Here is a 14,333-nt window from a genome sequence, read left to right on the forward strand (position 1 = left end):
AAAATAATGTTCTAAATAGCCTACTTTTCTGTACCGGTTCATAGATTATTAGAACGCACCTCATCTCTCAAGAGCAAAATCATACAAATAAACATACAAAGGTTGTTAGTAGGAATAAACACAGCAGCACACAGGAAGTGGACTAAGAAAGGGGAGGAGCCAAACCAAGTAATTACACACACACACACACACATATACATATATATATATATATATATGCGCGCGCGCACGCACACAATTTTGTAACACATTTTTCAATTCAACATTGAGGTACCATACCCACTCTTCCTAGCCTGGCTCCAGCCCAAACATTTTTCTGGCAATTCTTGTCTATTCATGAATCCACTTGCTGACCGGCTGTGAGTATTGAGCAATTTTTTTATAGGGGTTTCTTGTGACCCTACCATTAACATCCTATGGCATGCAAAAATGTCAAACTTTCCATTTGCTTTAAGTAGCATGTGACATTTCAAAGTCAAACTAGGGGGTTCATGATTCTGAATCCATTCCAAGCATTAGTTTTGCAAAAAAAATACACTCCTTGGGCTAAAAACAGCCATAGCCACTTTCCCAAATGTGCCCACCTCACCACATCAGTGCTGACCTCACATTTGTCATGATGTCTATGGCTGTTTTTAGTCCAAGGAGTGTTTTTTGTGCAAAACTAATGCTTGGAATGGATTCAGAATCATGAAAACCAGTAGTTTGACATGTCACATGCTACTTAAAGCATAAGGAAAGTTTGACAATTTTGCCTGCCATAGGATGTTAAAAAAATGTCAAAAGAAATTGCCCAATACTGGCAGCCAGTCAGCAAGTGGATTCATGAAATGTATAGACATTTACAGACGTGCCACCAATTATAACCAAATTTCCCACTTTAAACAAAAGAAGCCGGTCAGCTGCCAGACTAGGACTCCATTCACCTCAGTAGCTTGATAGTAGGCTACAAAGGGCAGGGTCACCCTGCTCACCCCGATAAGAAGATCATGTGGTCAATCATTGACAGGCAGCCTGCCTAGCAGTGCAGTTGGCAATGGCATACCACGTTTTACTGCAACAGCATTAGTGCATTGTGCAGCATTATGGTCAAGTCCCTTACTTACACATTTAGGTGGCTATAGTAAGCCTTGATGAATCACTGTTTTTGGCCTTGATGAGTCAGAGAATCCATTACTGTCAGGGCATGCACAGACATACAATTGTACTTACTGTAAGCTTTAACAAACTTCCAGTGACCACCAGACAAATCCTAAACCAACTCTGAACATGACATTTCTCTAGGTACTGGAAAAAAAAAACACTTCCTAGACTGGCATTGGGTGGCATGAGTTGGGTGGCATGAGAGTTGTCGCAGTTGTTGCAAATTAAATATTTTCAGTCTCAAGGGTGTGGCCCCAACTGCTTCAAACAGCTCCATCACCACATCCAGCATACAACTTCACTTATGGTCCAATGTGCAGAAGATGCTACATTTCCCCCACAGTAGACCGTGGCAGCTTTTTGGAAATGTATGCATACCCACCCAAACAAATTAACTCATGGCATAAGCTTTAGACAAAAACTACATGAAATAAAAGAAACCGTTTGAGGTAATGTTTTTCCATTTTTACCTTTTATTTTTTTGCCATCTCCAGTCAGGTGACAAAGGCCTCGAGTGAACAAAATACTTTTGCAAACTCTACCATCCTCCCCTCCCCGATCGAGCCCCTCCAACATTTTTTAAGTAATACACCTCACTGCAAACTGCCTCCCACAACATTCTGGAGGCCCACACCTTTGCACACTCACGCCTCAAAAACACACCTTGGGTATTTGGGGGGGGGGGGTGATGACACCAGGGCATCGGGGCACGGCCTTAGTTGTCACGGTGACAAGAGGTAAGCGCACAGGACCCTCACGCCCCTCAAACTTTAATACAGACAAGAGACTGGCATTTAGAGAAATCACTGAAGTTTGTTTCCATTTGGGGAAAAGTTCTCTTTTCTTCGTGCTTATTTGAAATGCTAGGGGGTACGCCACAAGTGCTCTTTTTTTTTAGTGCTAGCCACTTGCAATTCCCATTTTGGGGGAGGTGGGGTTAGACATCTCATCCTTGTTTCGTCGTGTGACAGGAACCGGAGCCAAAAGCCCTGCTGGAAAGCTAGTATGTCAGCAAGAGGGACAACCTAACTAGGGTTAAGAATTCTATTTAAAATGGGGCTAACCTTTCAAACTCCTCCTTTTACAACAAAAGGAAAAAGAGAACAACCAACCACCAGACCCCCCATAAAAAGGCATTAGGCCTGCTATATTTACTCTAAAGAATATAAAAAAATAATCATACAAAAGCTAAATCCGGTTGTTATTTCAACATTCAGGAATGTGAGTGGCGAGACATTTTGAAGTCGAAAATAAAAAACAGGAATGAGCAACTACTCTGCTGTTTTTACATTTATTTTTTTTCCTTCATAAAGCAGATTGTTGAATGTTGCCAAACAAAACCTCAGTGATTAAGGTGATTCAGTTAGTGGGCTACGGTAGAACAAAGCAAAACAAGGTCCTAACAGCGATGGAGTAGAGAAACAGATGTAGAAAAATTGAGAATTGAGGGGATTATCACAACAGAACAATTGAGGTTGTCCGTGAAGGCCGTCGCTTTGGTGACAGAACCAATGAGAATGCAGGAGACCGGTGGTGGGCGGTGCTTGTTGCACTTGGGCAGCAAGGTTCTTCCTACTTGTTCATGGCCTTGATGGCCACAGCGCACTCTTCTCCCATGGCAGCCAGCACAGAGACCTGCAACAATGGACAAATGGAGGAAATTAAGCAAGACAAATGTTACAAGATGGATCACAATCTGCATTTTAAGAACATTTATTCATAGTTGTGGAATCAGATTTATTTCTCAGTCAATTTCACAACCAGTCGCTGTTTCCCATCAGGGTCCCAGCAGATCTCCTTACACCTGATAGGATCAGGGTTATCAGAGTCATACTGGGTCAACAGGGAAACAGTTCTCTAATCAACTGGCAAGGTGACTGATCGGTAAGATCCATTAATCATAATTTCCAAATCTATATATTTATTCAGTTTGAAGTGCATGCAAAATTGTAATTTAACTATACATTTCAATCCTGTTTTGCTGCAGGGACTGAAACTACTTCAAAGTAGGGGTGAGTAAAAGTGTTCAAAATGAAAATCGATAACTATAATTCAATATTAACGATTAGGTATAATGCAATGGAACGTTCCAATAGCAAGTCATGGCTTAACTGGTGTTTTCTTTTTCATTGGACTGCATACAAGAAATAAATGGAAACAAGGTGAACAATGTCAGTGTATAACTTTGACTTACCATGAATTCCTCACCAGCCTCAAACTTTCCCAAGATTTCCTTGCCCAGGTCACCTTCAGGACATCGCAGGTCTTCCCTGATGTCTCCATTATCAGACATCAGAGACATGAAATCTTCACTGATGTTGAGAAGCTGGATAAGGGGAGGCAAACAAATAAAAATGCATGCAATCATGTGCATTGTCCTATAGTCAAAATGCTGCCACCATTAAAAGGGTTTAGTGCGATAAAGGCATTTAATGGTATACTCTTTTGTACCAACACTACATTCTGCACCAGAGGATGGAACTTCTGAAGCAGACTTTTCTACACCATCATAACATTGATGAGAATTTACATGGGAAGGTCAATGGCAAAAATACATAGATATATAAATTTAGCAAAAACTACATTTCCAAAATGCAATAAACCCTGCAATGACAAGGGTGACAACTTAGTAAAACGTTGCCACACCTACAGGACCGGTATGTCAATCACAGGCTTCTAGAATGTCAATGGGATTGAAGAATATACTATAGGATGCAGCCAAAATCCAGCTTCAATGAGTGTTGTGTTGACTACTAAGCCACCTAGGTACAAACCAAACACTTTAAGTTAAGTCCAACTCAAACATTTGCACAAACCAAATCACTGCAAACTAGGTAACTTACAAAAGCCCTAACCACACCAAAGGGTCAAGACGGTTTTAGCGTTGTCCCTGAGGTGTGATACGTCTTGTTGCACGTTGACCCTAGTGATTCAACGCATGTAATTCAATGGCCCAAACCACACCAAAGGGTCGAGACGGTTTTAGCGTGAACTCCTTGCAACGGTTTGGACCCAAGGTGTTGCATGGTGACCCTATGGTGTGGTTAGGGCTTAAAAGAGTCAGATTGTAAATTTGAAATGACCCGAGGGTATCGTCAACTACACATTGCCATTAACTGCATAACATACAAGAGCCAATTTCCCATTGAACTGACCTGAGTGTATAGTCAATTACACATTGCCATGAACACCTACATAACAAAAGAACCAAAAAAAACTAAGCCAACCAATGGCAGGCATCTATTTTTGCCAAAAGCATGGTCCACAGATAAGTCTACAATTCACTGCTATCTGGTGGTGGCTTTGAGCAGTTATTGCCATCCATTCATTGTAAACAGGAGGTAGTCTTATTTTGAAAGGGCGTTTGGCCGGAAACCGCTGAGTCAGGAAGTAAAATCCGCTATTTACCATGTACTGCGATTGTCATTAACAGGTTCCGTCCATCCAACGTGCCCACACACCATAAGCAATCCAACCGATGGGTTGCAATGACGTGTGTACACATCCTAGCGCATCTTCAATGATATCAAACGAGAGAATATTCTGAATTTCTTTTTTTTTTTTAGTTGGACTCCAAGGCCACCATACGCGCCGCTCTTCGCTCATGTGCGGTCCGGTCACTTCCTAGTTTACCGCAGCAGAAAGAATGCCTCGTCTCTCATAATCTAGGGCGCCCTCCGTGGTTTTGATCTGATGGATATACTAAGCTCTTCATTTCTGACTTCTCATCTGCCTCTCGTTCAAAAATATGAACGCGAGGGATCAGCGATTATCGTATTCTTAGCGAGGTAAGCAAGCACAAAAATATCTCAGTTTTTTCCGGAACAGTAGGGGGGGGGGGGGCTTTACAGAGTAAAAGTGGCCATGTCTTCCCGGCACCCCAGAGCTACTATATTGAAGGAATCCCGGCGCCGATTGTGTTAATACACCCAAAACGTACTTTTGATCAGTGAAATACTAGCGTTGGGATACAGACGCAAACCAAGCTTGCATTGGTCAAAAAAGCGATTCCGAGATATTTACGTTCTAAGATGCTCCGTCCCATAGCGATCATAAGCCAGCCGATTTTTCTCCGGAAATGAAAACCGGAGCTTTACACAGGGAAACTAGACACAGCTAAGCTCCCGGATTAATTGATATTAAAAAAGGAGTCATTAGGAGTCAGTGGCAACGGGATACATTAAAGGTGTCAGGAGGCGTCACGTGGCACTGTGTGAGTTAAATACAGTACAGCAGTTCAGCCAAGACAGACAGCAGTTGACTTCAACTTCAATCCTGGGTTCTTACATTTTTGGCTGAAGGTTACCATCATATTTAAAAAAAAAAAAAAAAAAAATAGATGCCACATTGGCCGCAGCAGTTCGTTGGTGCCATGTGTGTCGACGGGAGGTCGGAATAATTTACACTCTGGGCGGAAAAGCGGAAGGCACGTTACGCACGCTGCCACTCAGGGACTTGTCAGACCCGAACGTCTCCTTGCTTGACAAGCTTCCACTCATGCCGCCGCTATGCTTCGCAAGGAATCTCTGGAAAGCTTTGTAGTCCGGCAGCCAACAGGCTTCTTTTGTTTTAAAGTAGGAAATTTGATAGTCTTTTTTATTTGCCTTTTATTTGCCTAAAATATTGTCTATATAAGTACATTCATGAATCCACTTGCTGACCGGCTGTCAGTATTGAGCAATTGTTTTATAGGGGGTTTCTTGTGACCCTACCATTAACATCCTGTATAAGGCAAAAATGTCAAACTTTCCTTATGCTTTAAGTAGCATGTGACATGTCAAACTAGGGGGTTTTCATAATTCTGAATGCATTCCAAGCAATTAGTTTTGCACAAAATAAACACTCCTTGGGCTAAAAGGAGTGATATGACAAATGTGATGAGGTCAGCACATTTTGGGCACATTTGGGCAAGTGGCTAGGCTATGGCTGTTTTTAGCAAGGAGTATTTTTTTGTGCAAAACTAATGATATGGATTCAGAATCATGAAAACTACCTAGTTTGACGTCACATGCTACTTAAAGCATAAAGAAAGTTTGACATTGTTGCCTTATACAGGATGTTAATGGTAGGGTCACAGGAAACCCCTATTAAAAGAATTGCTCAATACTGACAGCCGTACAGCAAGTGGATTCATGAATGCATGCATGTATATAGACAATATTTTAGGCCAATTAAATACCAAACATACCAAATTTCCCACTCCACAACCCGACTGCCAGACTATTGCCCCCTCTTGAGAACACACGCCCCAGAGCCGGAAGGTGTCTACCTTTATGTCTATGGTTACCATGGCTTCAGCTGTTGTCAGCTGAGGGAACCATCTCCTTTGCCCTCTAAAAACATTGCTGGGTTATAACCTACCTGGTAGTCTGTCCGCTTGATGGAAGGGACGTCCATGTTGTGGGTGGAGGGGCACATATCTTCATACTTCTTGTTGGTAAAGATGTCAATACCCACCATGTTAACCTGTAATGTAAAGGGGGAGGACGTTAACATAATCTCAGAAGGATTTTACATACAGTAGGCATGATTTGAGGCATGCAAATAGGCTGTTTTCAGTATGTGTACTGTCCGTCCTTTCATGGGCATAAATTGCTAAATTCCATTACATTTATGACTTCTGAGACAATGGCCAGCATAAAACAAACTGCATAATACAGTTAGTAAATACATACCATTTGTCACAGTTAATTAAGACTAAAGGTCCCGGGACACTGAGCGCGTTTTTAGCGGCGTTTCTCCATCGGTTTTCCGAAAAACGCGTCCAGTGTGCAACCACCTTAAGAGAATGAAGCCATTTCAACATTTCACCTCTTCTTTACCATTATGGAACCTACGGGGAAAGGGTTAAAGGAGCATTCAGTGATTTGGAAAACCCCCCGGTCCGCCCCAGTAACAAGATGTGCACATGCACGCACTACAGTGGGGACACCTAGCCAACAACGAAACCTAAGGTTTTTTGACCCCCAGGGGTTAACTGGGGACAGAGAGGAACTTCTTATATGGTCAGCACACTATAGTAAGGAGGATTATCACAACAAACAAAAAAAGAGAAGTGATATTTGAATTAAGTGAAATCACTGAATATACCTTTAGGTTTCTGATAACCTGAAAAGATTCCATCCCTACTTTGTAGCCTATATATAGATTACCAAGTGTGAATCCTACAAGTAAGCTAATTAAGCAAAGCACTTTCTTATTGGAAAATAAATTTGTATTTTTTGAGTCATCCATTCTAAAAAAATAAGAAGTAGTCTGCACACTGGTGATGCTGAAAAAGCTCAGCTGTATTTTAACAAAGTGATATTTGAATTAAGTGAAATCACTGAATATACCTTTAGGTTTCTGATAACCTGAAAAGATTCCATCCCTACTTTGTAGGCTATATATAGATTACCAAGTGTGAATCCTACAAGTAAGCTAATTAAGCAAAGCACTTTCTTATTGGAAAATAAATTTGTATTTTTTGAGTCATCCATTCTAAAAAAATAAGAAGTAGTCTGCACACTGGTGATGCTGAAAAAGCTCAGCTGTATTTTAACATTTAGATCAATAGTTTTCAACTAGTGATGCACCGAATATTCAGCCGCAGAAAATGGCTTTCGGCATATAGCGTGTGAAAATGTGTACGTCACCAAGAGGGGGGCGGCGTCTGAAAAGCTAGGGACTGCCCTCTCGTGGGCATTAAATTCTAGCCCACATCACTCAGAATAGAGTGACGGTGGTATGTTTTTGTAAATATTGAGCTCGTTCTTGGCGACAATATAGTGAACCAACACCAGGATGGATAGAAAGAACGTCGGGCCCAAATACATTACAAGGAAAATGTTGTGAACAAACACGGCTGTGCTTAGATACTTTGTTGAACGTTATGTCTCTGTGCCCGTGCAGCGTACAGCCGAGATCCAAGCCATTCTACGTCTTTTTGTAAACTCGTCAATCTGGGTTCCTTGATTCTGTATCTAATTCCGTTTTCTGGCTCATTCCCTCGATGTGACCTGCTGTGGCACTTATTTACTGAGCAAGTCTGCACCATTGTAAGGTCAGTTTTAAAAAAAGAACGTATACAAGCACACCTGATAGTCGCTCCAGGGGTTGACACTAAGGTCTCAGAGGCACTTGCCCGTCGGGCAAGTAAAGGTCATGTTCCACTTGCCCTCAGCTCATGGCCACTTGCCCCCCAAAATATATTGTAGGCCTACATTTTGCATTAGTTTATTTTAACGTATTTTTTACTTTCTACTTGCATGCTTGAAACGTTTCCTTTCCCAGTTGAAAACTTTGAAAACTGTTTTTTTTAAGTCACAGTAGGCTATAACAATCAAGTTAGGTAAATACGAGGTTTATTTTAACATTAGAGGTAGCTCTCTTCATAGTTGTTCTTCCATTGGGAGAACACCTCATTAGTGGAGGTTCCACTTTCACACACCCATTAGCATACTATCAGTATCAGCATGAGATGAGTATTGAATGACTGGCAACCATTAAACAACGACGTTCTGAAAACACAATAAACCAACCAGTGATGGTATTGTTGACAATTGGCAGGCAATGTATATTGATGTGTGCACTGTGCACGTTCTGCCAGATTTACTTTGTGGTACAACGGTGTTGTGTGCCGAAAACAGCTGATCCACCCACAAGCTCACGGCGCATCGCATCCCAAGCGTTGTGAAGCATGCATGCAACATTCGAGGCGCGACACCGCCGTACGACGGAGCATCGCCACATAGTGTTGCTCGGGCAGAGCTTTATTGGCGACTCGCGAAGCGGGTTGTGGCTTCGTCATGATGCCATGTTATATCGTTTACCGACTGAACATACCAGTCAGAAAGCTGGGGAAGTCACGGCAAAACTTTGCAGAGAAGGACGGTGCTGTAGTAGCAGCCATGGAGGACGGTGCTGTAGTAGCAGCCATGGAAACGCGACAGTCCACTCCTCGAGAAACTTTCGCTGACGTCGTTCTGACTCATTTACTTTTTCTGTAGTCACTTTTTCCTCTCCATGACTGTGTCCGTAGTATTTTTTACCTTTTCCCCAGGCTGCTGGCCTGTTTTGGGGGGCTCAAGATTGTGCTGGAGCAGGGGCCTTCTCTCATAGCTTCACGCGTGCTAGTAGAGCTACAGTGTGTGGTGGTGGCGGCAGCAGGGGGGGGTTGCTTGGGAGAGAGATAGAAAGCAGGGGAAGATGCGGAGGCGGCGCGCAATGACCACGTTCAATATCTCATGTTGTGTAAATGTTTATATAGCCAACTAAACTAAGACGTCCACTCAAAATGCACACTTGCCCGATCGGGCAAGCCGGTAGCAACCTTCACCTGCCCGACCATTTTTTTTATACTTGCCCCGGGCAAGCGGTAGTGTCAACCCCTGCGCTCAATGTAAACAAACCAGACAAGCCAACAAGTATGGCAGCCGCTACCACGTGACACATATGTTGACGCCCCCTCCAGGAGATTTTGGTACACACTATTCGGTTTCGGCCCGAACAGGCAGAATATATCACCGAATAGTGTATGCAATTAATGCATTCGAAAGAGCTGAATAAATGTTTTATGGACCCATAGTGATTATTATTTAATTAAGTTTTGCCATAAATCAGGTAGCTTTAAGGTACAGCCATGGTAGGAAAAAAAGATGTATAATATTAATCATATTCGGTATTCGGCCAACTGTTTCCTATATTCGGTTTCGGCCAAGAATTTCCCTTTCGGTGCATTCCTATTTTCAACCAGTGGTCCCTAGCTTAATGGAGTTTGTAACCAAATGGATCTTTTAGATCTTTAACTCTTGACAGTAAAATGAAACCACATAGACCCTTATGGGTTCCTTTGGTTTCATTTTACACGAGGAAAAAAAGTGTTATCAATGTTTGCCCGTTATCTCCTATGGTACCACATCAACAGCATGGAATTGTGGACAAAAACGTATCGAACAATAACAAAATATTCTTTAGTTTTGGGTCGTAGGCTTAATGTAATCAAATGGTGGTCCGTGGATCATGTGCAGAATAAATAATGGGCCTTTATATGAAAAAGGTTTAAAACCACTGATTCGATCAATCAGATCATCAAGACGTATGTATATTCCCTGATGAAGACCCGATTGAAACATTGACACAATTGCACCGAGGCCACGGATGTGCATGCACTACCTTCCTCATCTGCTTTGTTTAAATTGGTACTTCTAAGCTAGGTAAATTACCAAATTAGTAGAAATGGTTGACAAACCCATCTGCTTTGTATGATGCTCTTTATCCAATCTGCAGGTTAAGATGCTATATTTTCAAGACTGTTGCATCCTTAACATCTATAGTCTACACTAAACATTGTATGACTAAGTATACATTTGTCTCACAGGCTAGGAGATTTAATGAAATTGAAGCAGTGGCCTACCCGTTTGCACCATTGATAGCTACGATATGTCAAAACAGAAACATCCAAGTTTCTTTTGTGTGTCCAGCTTTGAGTGTTTGTGTAAACAAACATTGAAGATGAAGGTGAGGACGCAAATTGTGATTGGCCCGAATGAGATGACGTATGATGATTAAGAGCACCCATCATTACACACACACACACGTGTGATTTGTTATTCTTCTGCTGTGGGATAAACTAATCAATCACTTCATCCACCCCCCTGGAACTCAAGTGACTTGGTGTGGGCCGCAAACTCACATTTGAAATACTTCGAAATACGAGGATTTGGATTATAGAAACCAGCTACTGGATAAGTTTACTATAATTTTTGTATTTATGGCACCGGTCGGGACAGCTGTGTTTAGAATCATTGGAAATCAGCGCAAGAAGAACCTGCCTAGAAACACTTTGCTCACGTATTGAGCTTTACATTTAATTTGGCTAAATTTTATTAAAATAGTTTTTAGTTTTTTTGCCTTTTCTGCCTTTGACAGAGACTCAGACATGCAGCAAAGGTGGTCGGGAACGGGACTCGAACCCGGGGCACACCGATAGGCTGCATTAGAGCCCAATGCTCTTATCGCAAGGCCTACTGTGGCTATATTTTAAGTTTAATTCTTGAGGCAGAGCATTAGCAAAATAAAAACATTGTCTCCCAAAACCTCTGCCCCACAAAAACAGACAATTGGACTCATCCAATCGCCAAATCTTACTTGCCAAAAGGTTATTTTTGGATTTGACAGCAAGACAGAAAAGAGGGTGGGTGACATGCAGCTAAGTGCCTCGGGTCAGATTCAAACCTGGACTCACGGTGAAATAAAAAAGTGCTGACCTTATTTATTATGTTGCATGCACCCTCACCAGGCTTTGTATAGGTGGTATAGAGAGGTATGTGCATGCATAAAGTGAAAGGGAAATAGAGTGGCAAAGTGACTTGGCAAAGTGAGTTTAATGTTTAATGCAATCAGATAGGACTTCTGCTTTAACTTTGAATGTATGTGCTATCATACATAGCTACCACTCAGGTGTTCCCGCATAACCGGGTATGATGATGTCACGCACATACCCTCTATGTCAACATTCCCCTAGAAAGTGGCTAGAGACAATACGAATGTCGGTCTGCCCGATAAAACAACTTTCCCAGGAAGGGCACAAACTGGCTGAGACACCCTACACTTCAGTGTTTAATTCATACCTTGGCATGCCCGTGCTTGCCGGTTTTGGAGGTGGACATCTCCACAATTTTGCAGGGGCGTCCCTTCAGCACCACAAAGCCGTTCTTGCGCAGGGCAGAGCATTGCATGGGGTAGGTGGAGGACGCGCCAGACTCGGCGGTCGTGAAGTCAAGATCAGGTTCTGACATGGTGCAGAGGGTCAGAGACACTGCAAAAGAAACATTCTGTCAATTTTCAAGCCAGTGATGTTTGTACGCAGCACAATGAACATCTGCACACGTTTGTTTACATTTAAAACCATTCTTCATCAGGTCAAAATTCGGCAATAGCTAATCGACATGGTCAGAACAGTGAGCGTGTAGATCAGCCATTTCCACCAAATGTTTGCCCATTATATATCATATGGCATAATCAGAATAGGGGCATTAGAGTTAATTTGGTTAATCAGGGGCAGTGCCATTCAACATACACATATGGGTGACATTAGTGATGTTCAGTCAATATTTCTCTCATTTGATAATAAAACCACTGTCACTCTCAACACTAAGCTATGTCAAGCTCAAAATAGCATGTCTAGTTAATTAATTTGCAAGATTCACTGTCAAGACAATCACATGTAGCTACTAGTAACGTGACATTTACATTTTTATTACATGCTAGCACGTGTGTGCATGGACACCATCTCTGTTGTGGTATCCACAACCAATCGCGCCGTTTTGCCCATTAACTCTCAGTCACAACAGAGCAAATTGACATCCAGTGCCTCCCCCTCCACACACACCCACCCCGACGGCCGGCTAAAAGTTGTCACATCATGCGAGCTTCTGCGACAAAGCTAAATGCTACACGCTATCTGGCTACGATCGCGAGACTAACTAGGCTGCTTCCTCATGGTCCGGCGTCACCCACCCACCCTCTGACTGGAGCACAAATCCAGTAGACATTTGACAGGCTAAATTGGGATTAACACAACACCAACAAAAAGATCAGCAGTGACGACTAGTCCAAAATGAGTTTCGTAGGGTCCGTCGTCGCCTGATCACACAGGGCAGTTCTGCAACCGGCTACTGCTACTCAAGTTCACAAACATACACACTAACGTTAATAGCAAATGCTCAGTTCTGCAGCGAAGGACAATTATACTATACTGAGGTTCTGAGACCAAAACATGGCTCAGATCCATACAGTCAGATCCAGTGAGCGGAGCACGCAGGCCCAGGACCGGGTAGGTATGACTGGTCTGGTCATGTTAGGAATCATTTGGCAGTAGATCGGCTCGACCACGCCAGACAAGACAGCCACCGACCCACACAACTACTTTAACAGTCGAAGTTAAAAAATAAACTAAAGTGAAGTCTAGACTACGACTAGACCACCACAATGTCCCCGATAACGAATAACTGTTTCCTTTTAAGTTTGGTTAAGATGGAGGAGGAGGCCACTGATGGCATACACAACGCTACTAGCGGTGTGAGAACGGAGCCGGGCCACTTCATTTCACGCCCGACACAACAAACAACACGTTATGATCACGCGTCAAACAGCACGCACATCAACACTTTATCCCCCGTGCCCAATAAGGTTACGTCATTTATGTCGCGCGACATGTCGCGAGCGTGTTTGGCCCATTATCTGGCTAGCTAGCTTCCTGGCTATAGCTTAGCTAGCCTCCATTCAACTTCCCGACGCTAAACTATACATCAAAAAAACCGACGGAACATTTCCCGTGCGTCCACGCGGAGGAAGGAAGGGACCGTCGTTTTGAATTAAACGGTACACGAGAAAAGACCTCGCTAAAACGTCTCGTCTCGTAACTTGCCGCACGGAGGGGAACGTGCGCCGTTATAAACGAGGGGTTGTCGCAGGCCGCATGTTCTTTCTCTTTGATTCGGTACAACATGGACCCACACCCAGCCAGCCACAGTGCTAACCTACCCGAACAGAGAAGGAAAACTCTACCCACCCCCCAAAAAACCACTCTCCCTCCCCGGGCGTACAGACGGGGACCACACTCACCGGCTCGATAAAACGCGAGTGCGGGGAGGCGATAGACGCAGCTGCGGACACGGTACACTCAGTTCTCGGGTTATCTTTTTAATATCCCCCGTAGACAGAAACACGCGCCATGCCACACTTACCTTCCAAGAAAAAGAGGACCGGCTATACGCATGCGCAGCCAACTTTACCGCAGGGAGGGGGGGTGGGAGGGGGACTTCCGGTTAGCGACGAGCAGAAAGGGTTGCCAGGTTTGGTTTGCGTTTGAAGCCCTTTTAGGAACTGCGAGACAGTGAAGACTGAACACCCCCCCCCTTTTCCCACTTGTTTCTTTTAGTGGGTTGCCAGTTGCCACTAATTAATTGTAGTATTACAATTATTTTGCAATGAATGACATTTGGTCCCATTTTTGTAAACTGCACAGTGCACACTGACACATCCTTTACAGAATATAATCTTCTTAACCTTCTGGACCTGGTTTAGTGATGAACAGAAGGGGTTGCCAGGTTTGAAGAACTGGAGTGGAGGATCCTTAGAGTATAGGGAGGACCCCCCTTTTTTGTATTTTTTTTTCCTCCATTGGTTCATTTGGTTGCCAGTTACAT

At 43.1% G+C, this 14,333-nt stretch overlaps 1 protein-coding gene across 2 annotated transcripts; it reads right to left on the minus strand.

The window, feature by feature from the left end:
* Positions 1–1,596: 1,596 nt before the first annotated feature.
* Positions 1,597–13,995, minus strand: eif5a (eukaryotic translation initiation factor 5A). Of its 2 annotated transcripts, none has more exons than XM_079489055.1 (5): positions 13,872–13,995; positions 11,754–11,941; positions 6,505–6,609; positions 3,338–3,469; positions 1,597–2,778 (listed from the first exon to the last, which is right to left on the minus strand). In XM_079489055.1, the coding sequence occupies exons 2-5, from the start codon at positions 11,919–11,921 to the stop codon at positions 2,716–2,718; spliced, it is 468 nt and encodes a 155-aa protein (XP_079345181.1). In that variant the 5' UTR covers positions 11,922–11,941; positions 13,872–13,995; the 3' UTR covers positions 1,597–2,715. The 2 variants fall into 2 exon arrangements, with proteins under 2 accessions (XP_079345181.1, XP_079345180.1); XM_079489054.1 differs by having other exon boundaries at positions 13,750–13,880.
* Between the last annotated feature and the right edge of the window lie 338 nt (positions 13,996–14,333).

Source organism: Electrona antarctica (genome assembly GCF_951216825.1).
Source record: "Electrona antarctica genome assembly, chromosome: 20".
Classification (NCBI taxonomy): Eukaryota; Metazoa; Chordata; class Actinopteri; order Myctophiformes; family Myctophidae; genus Electrona; species Electrona antarctica.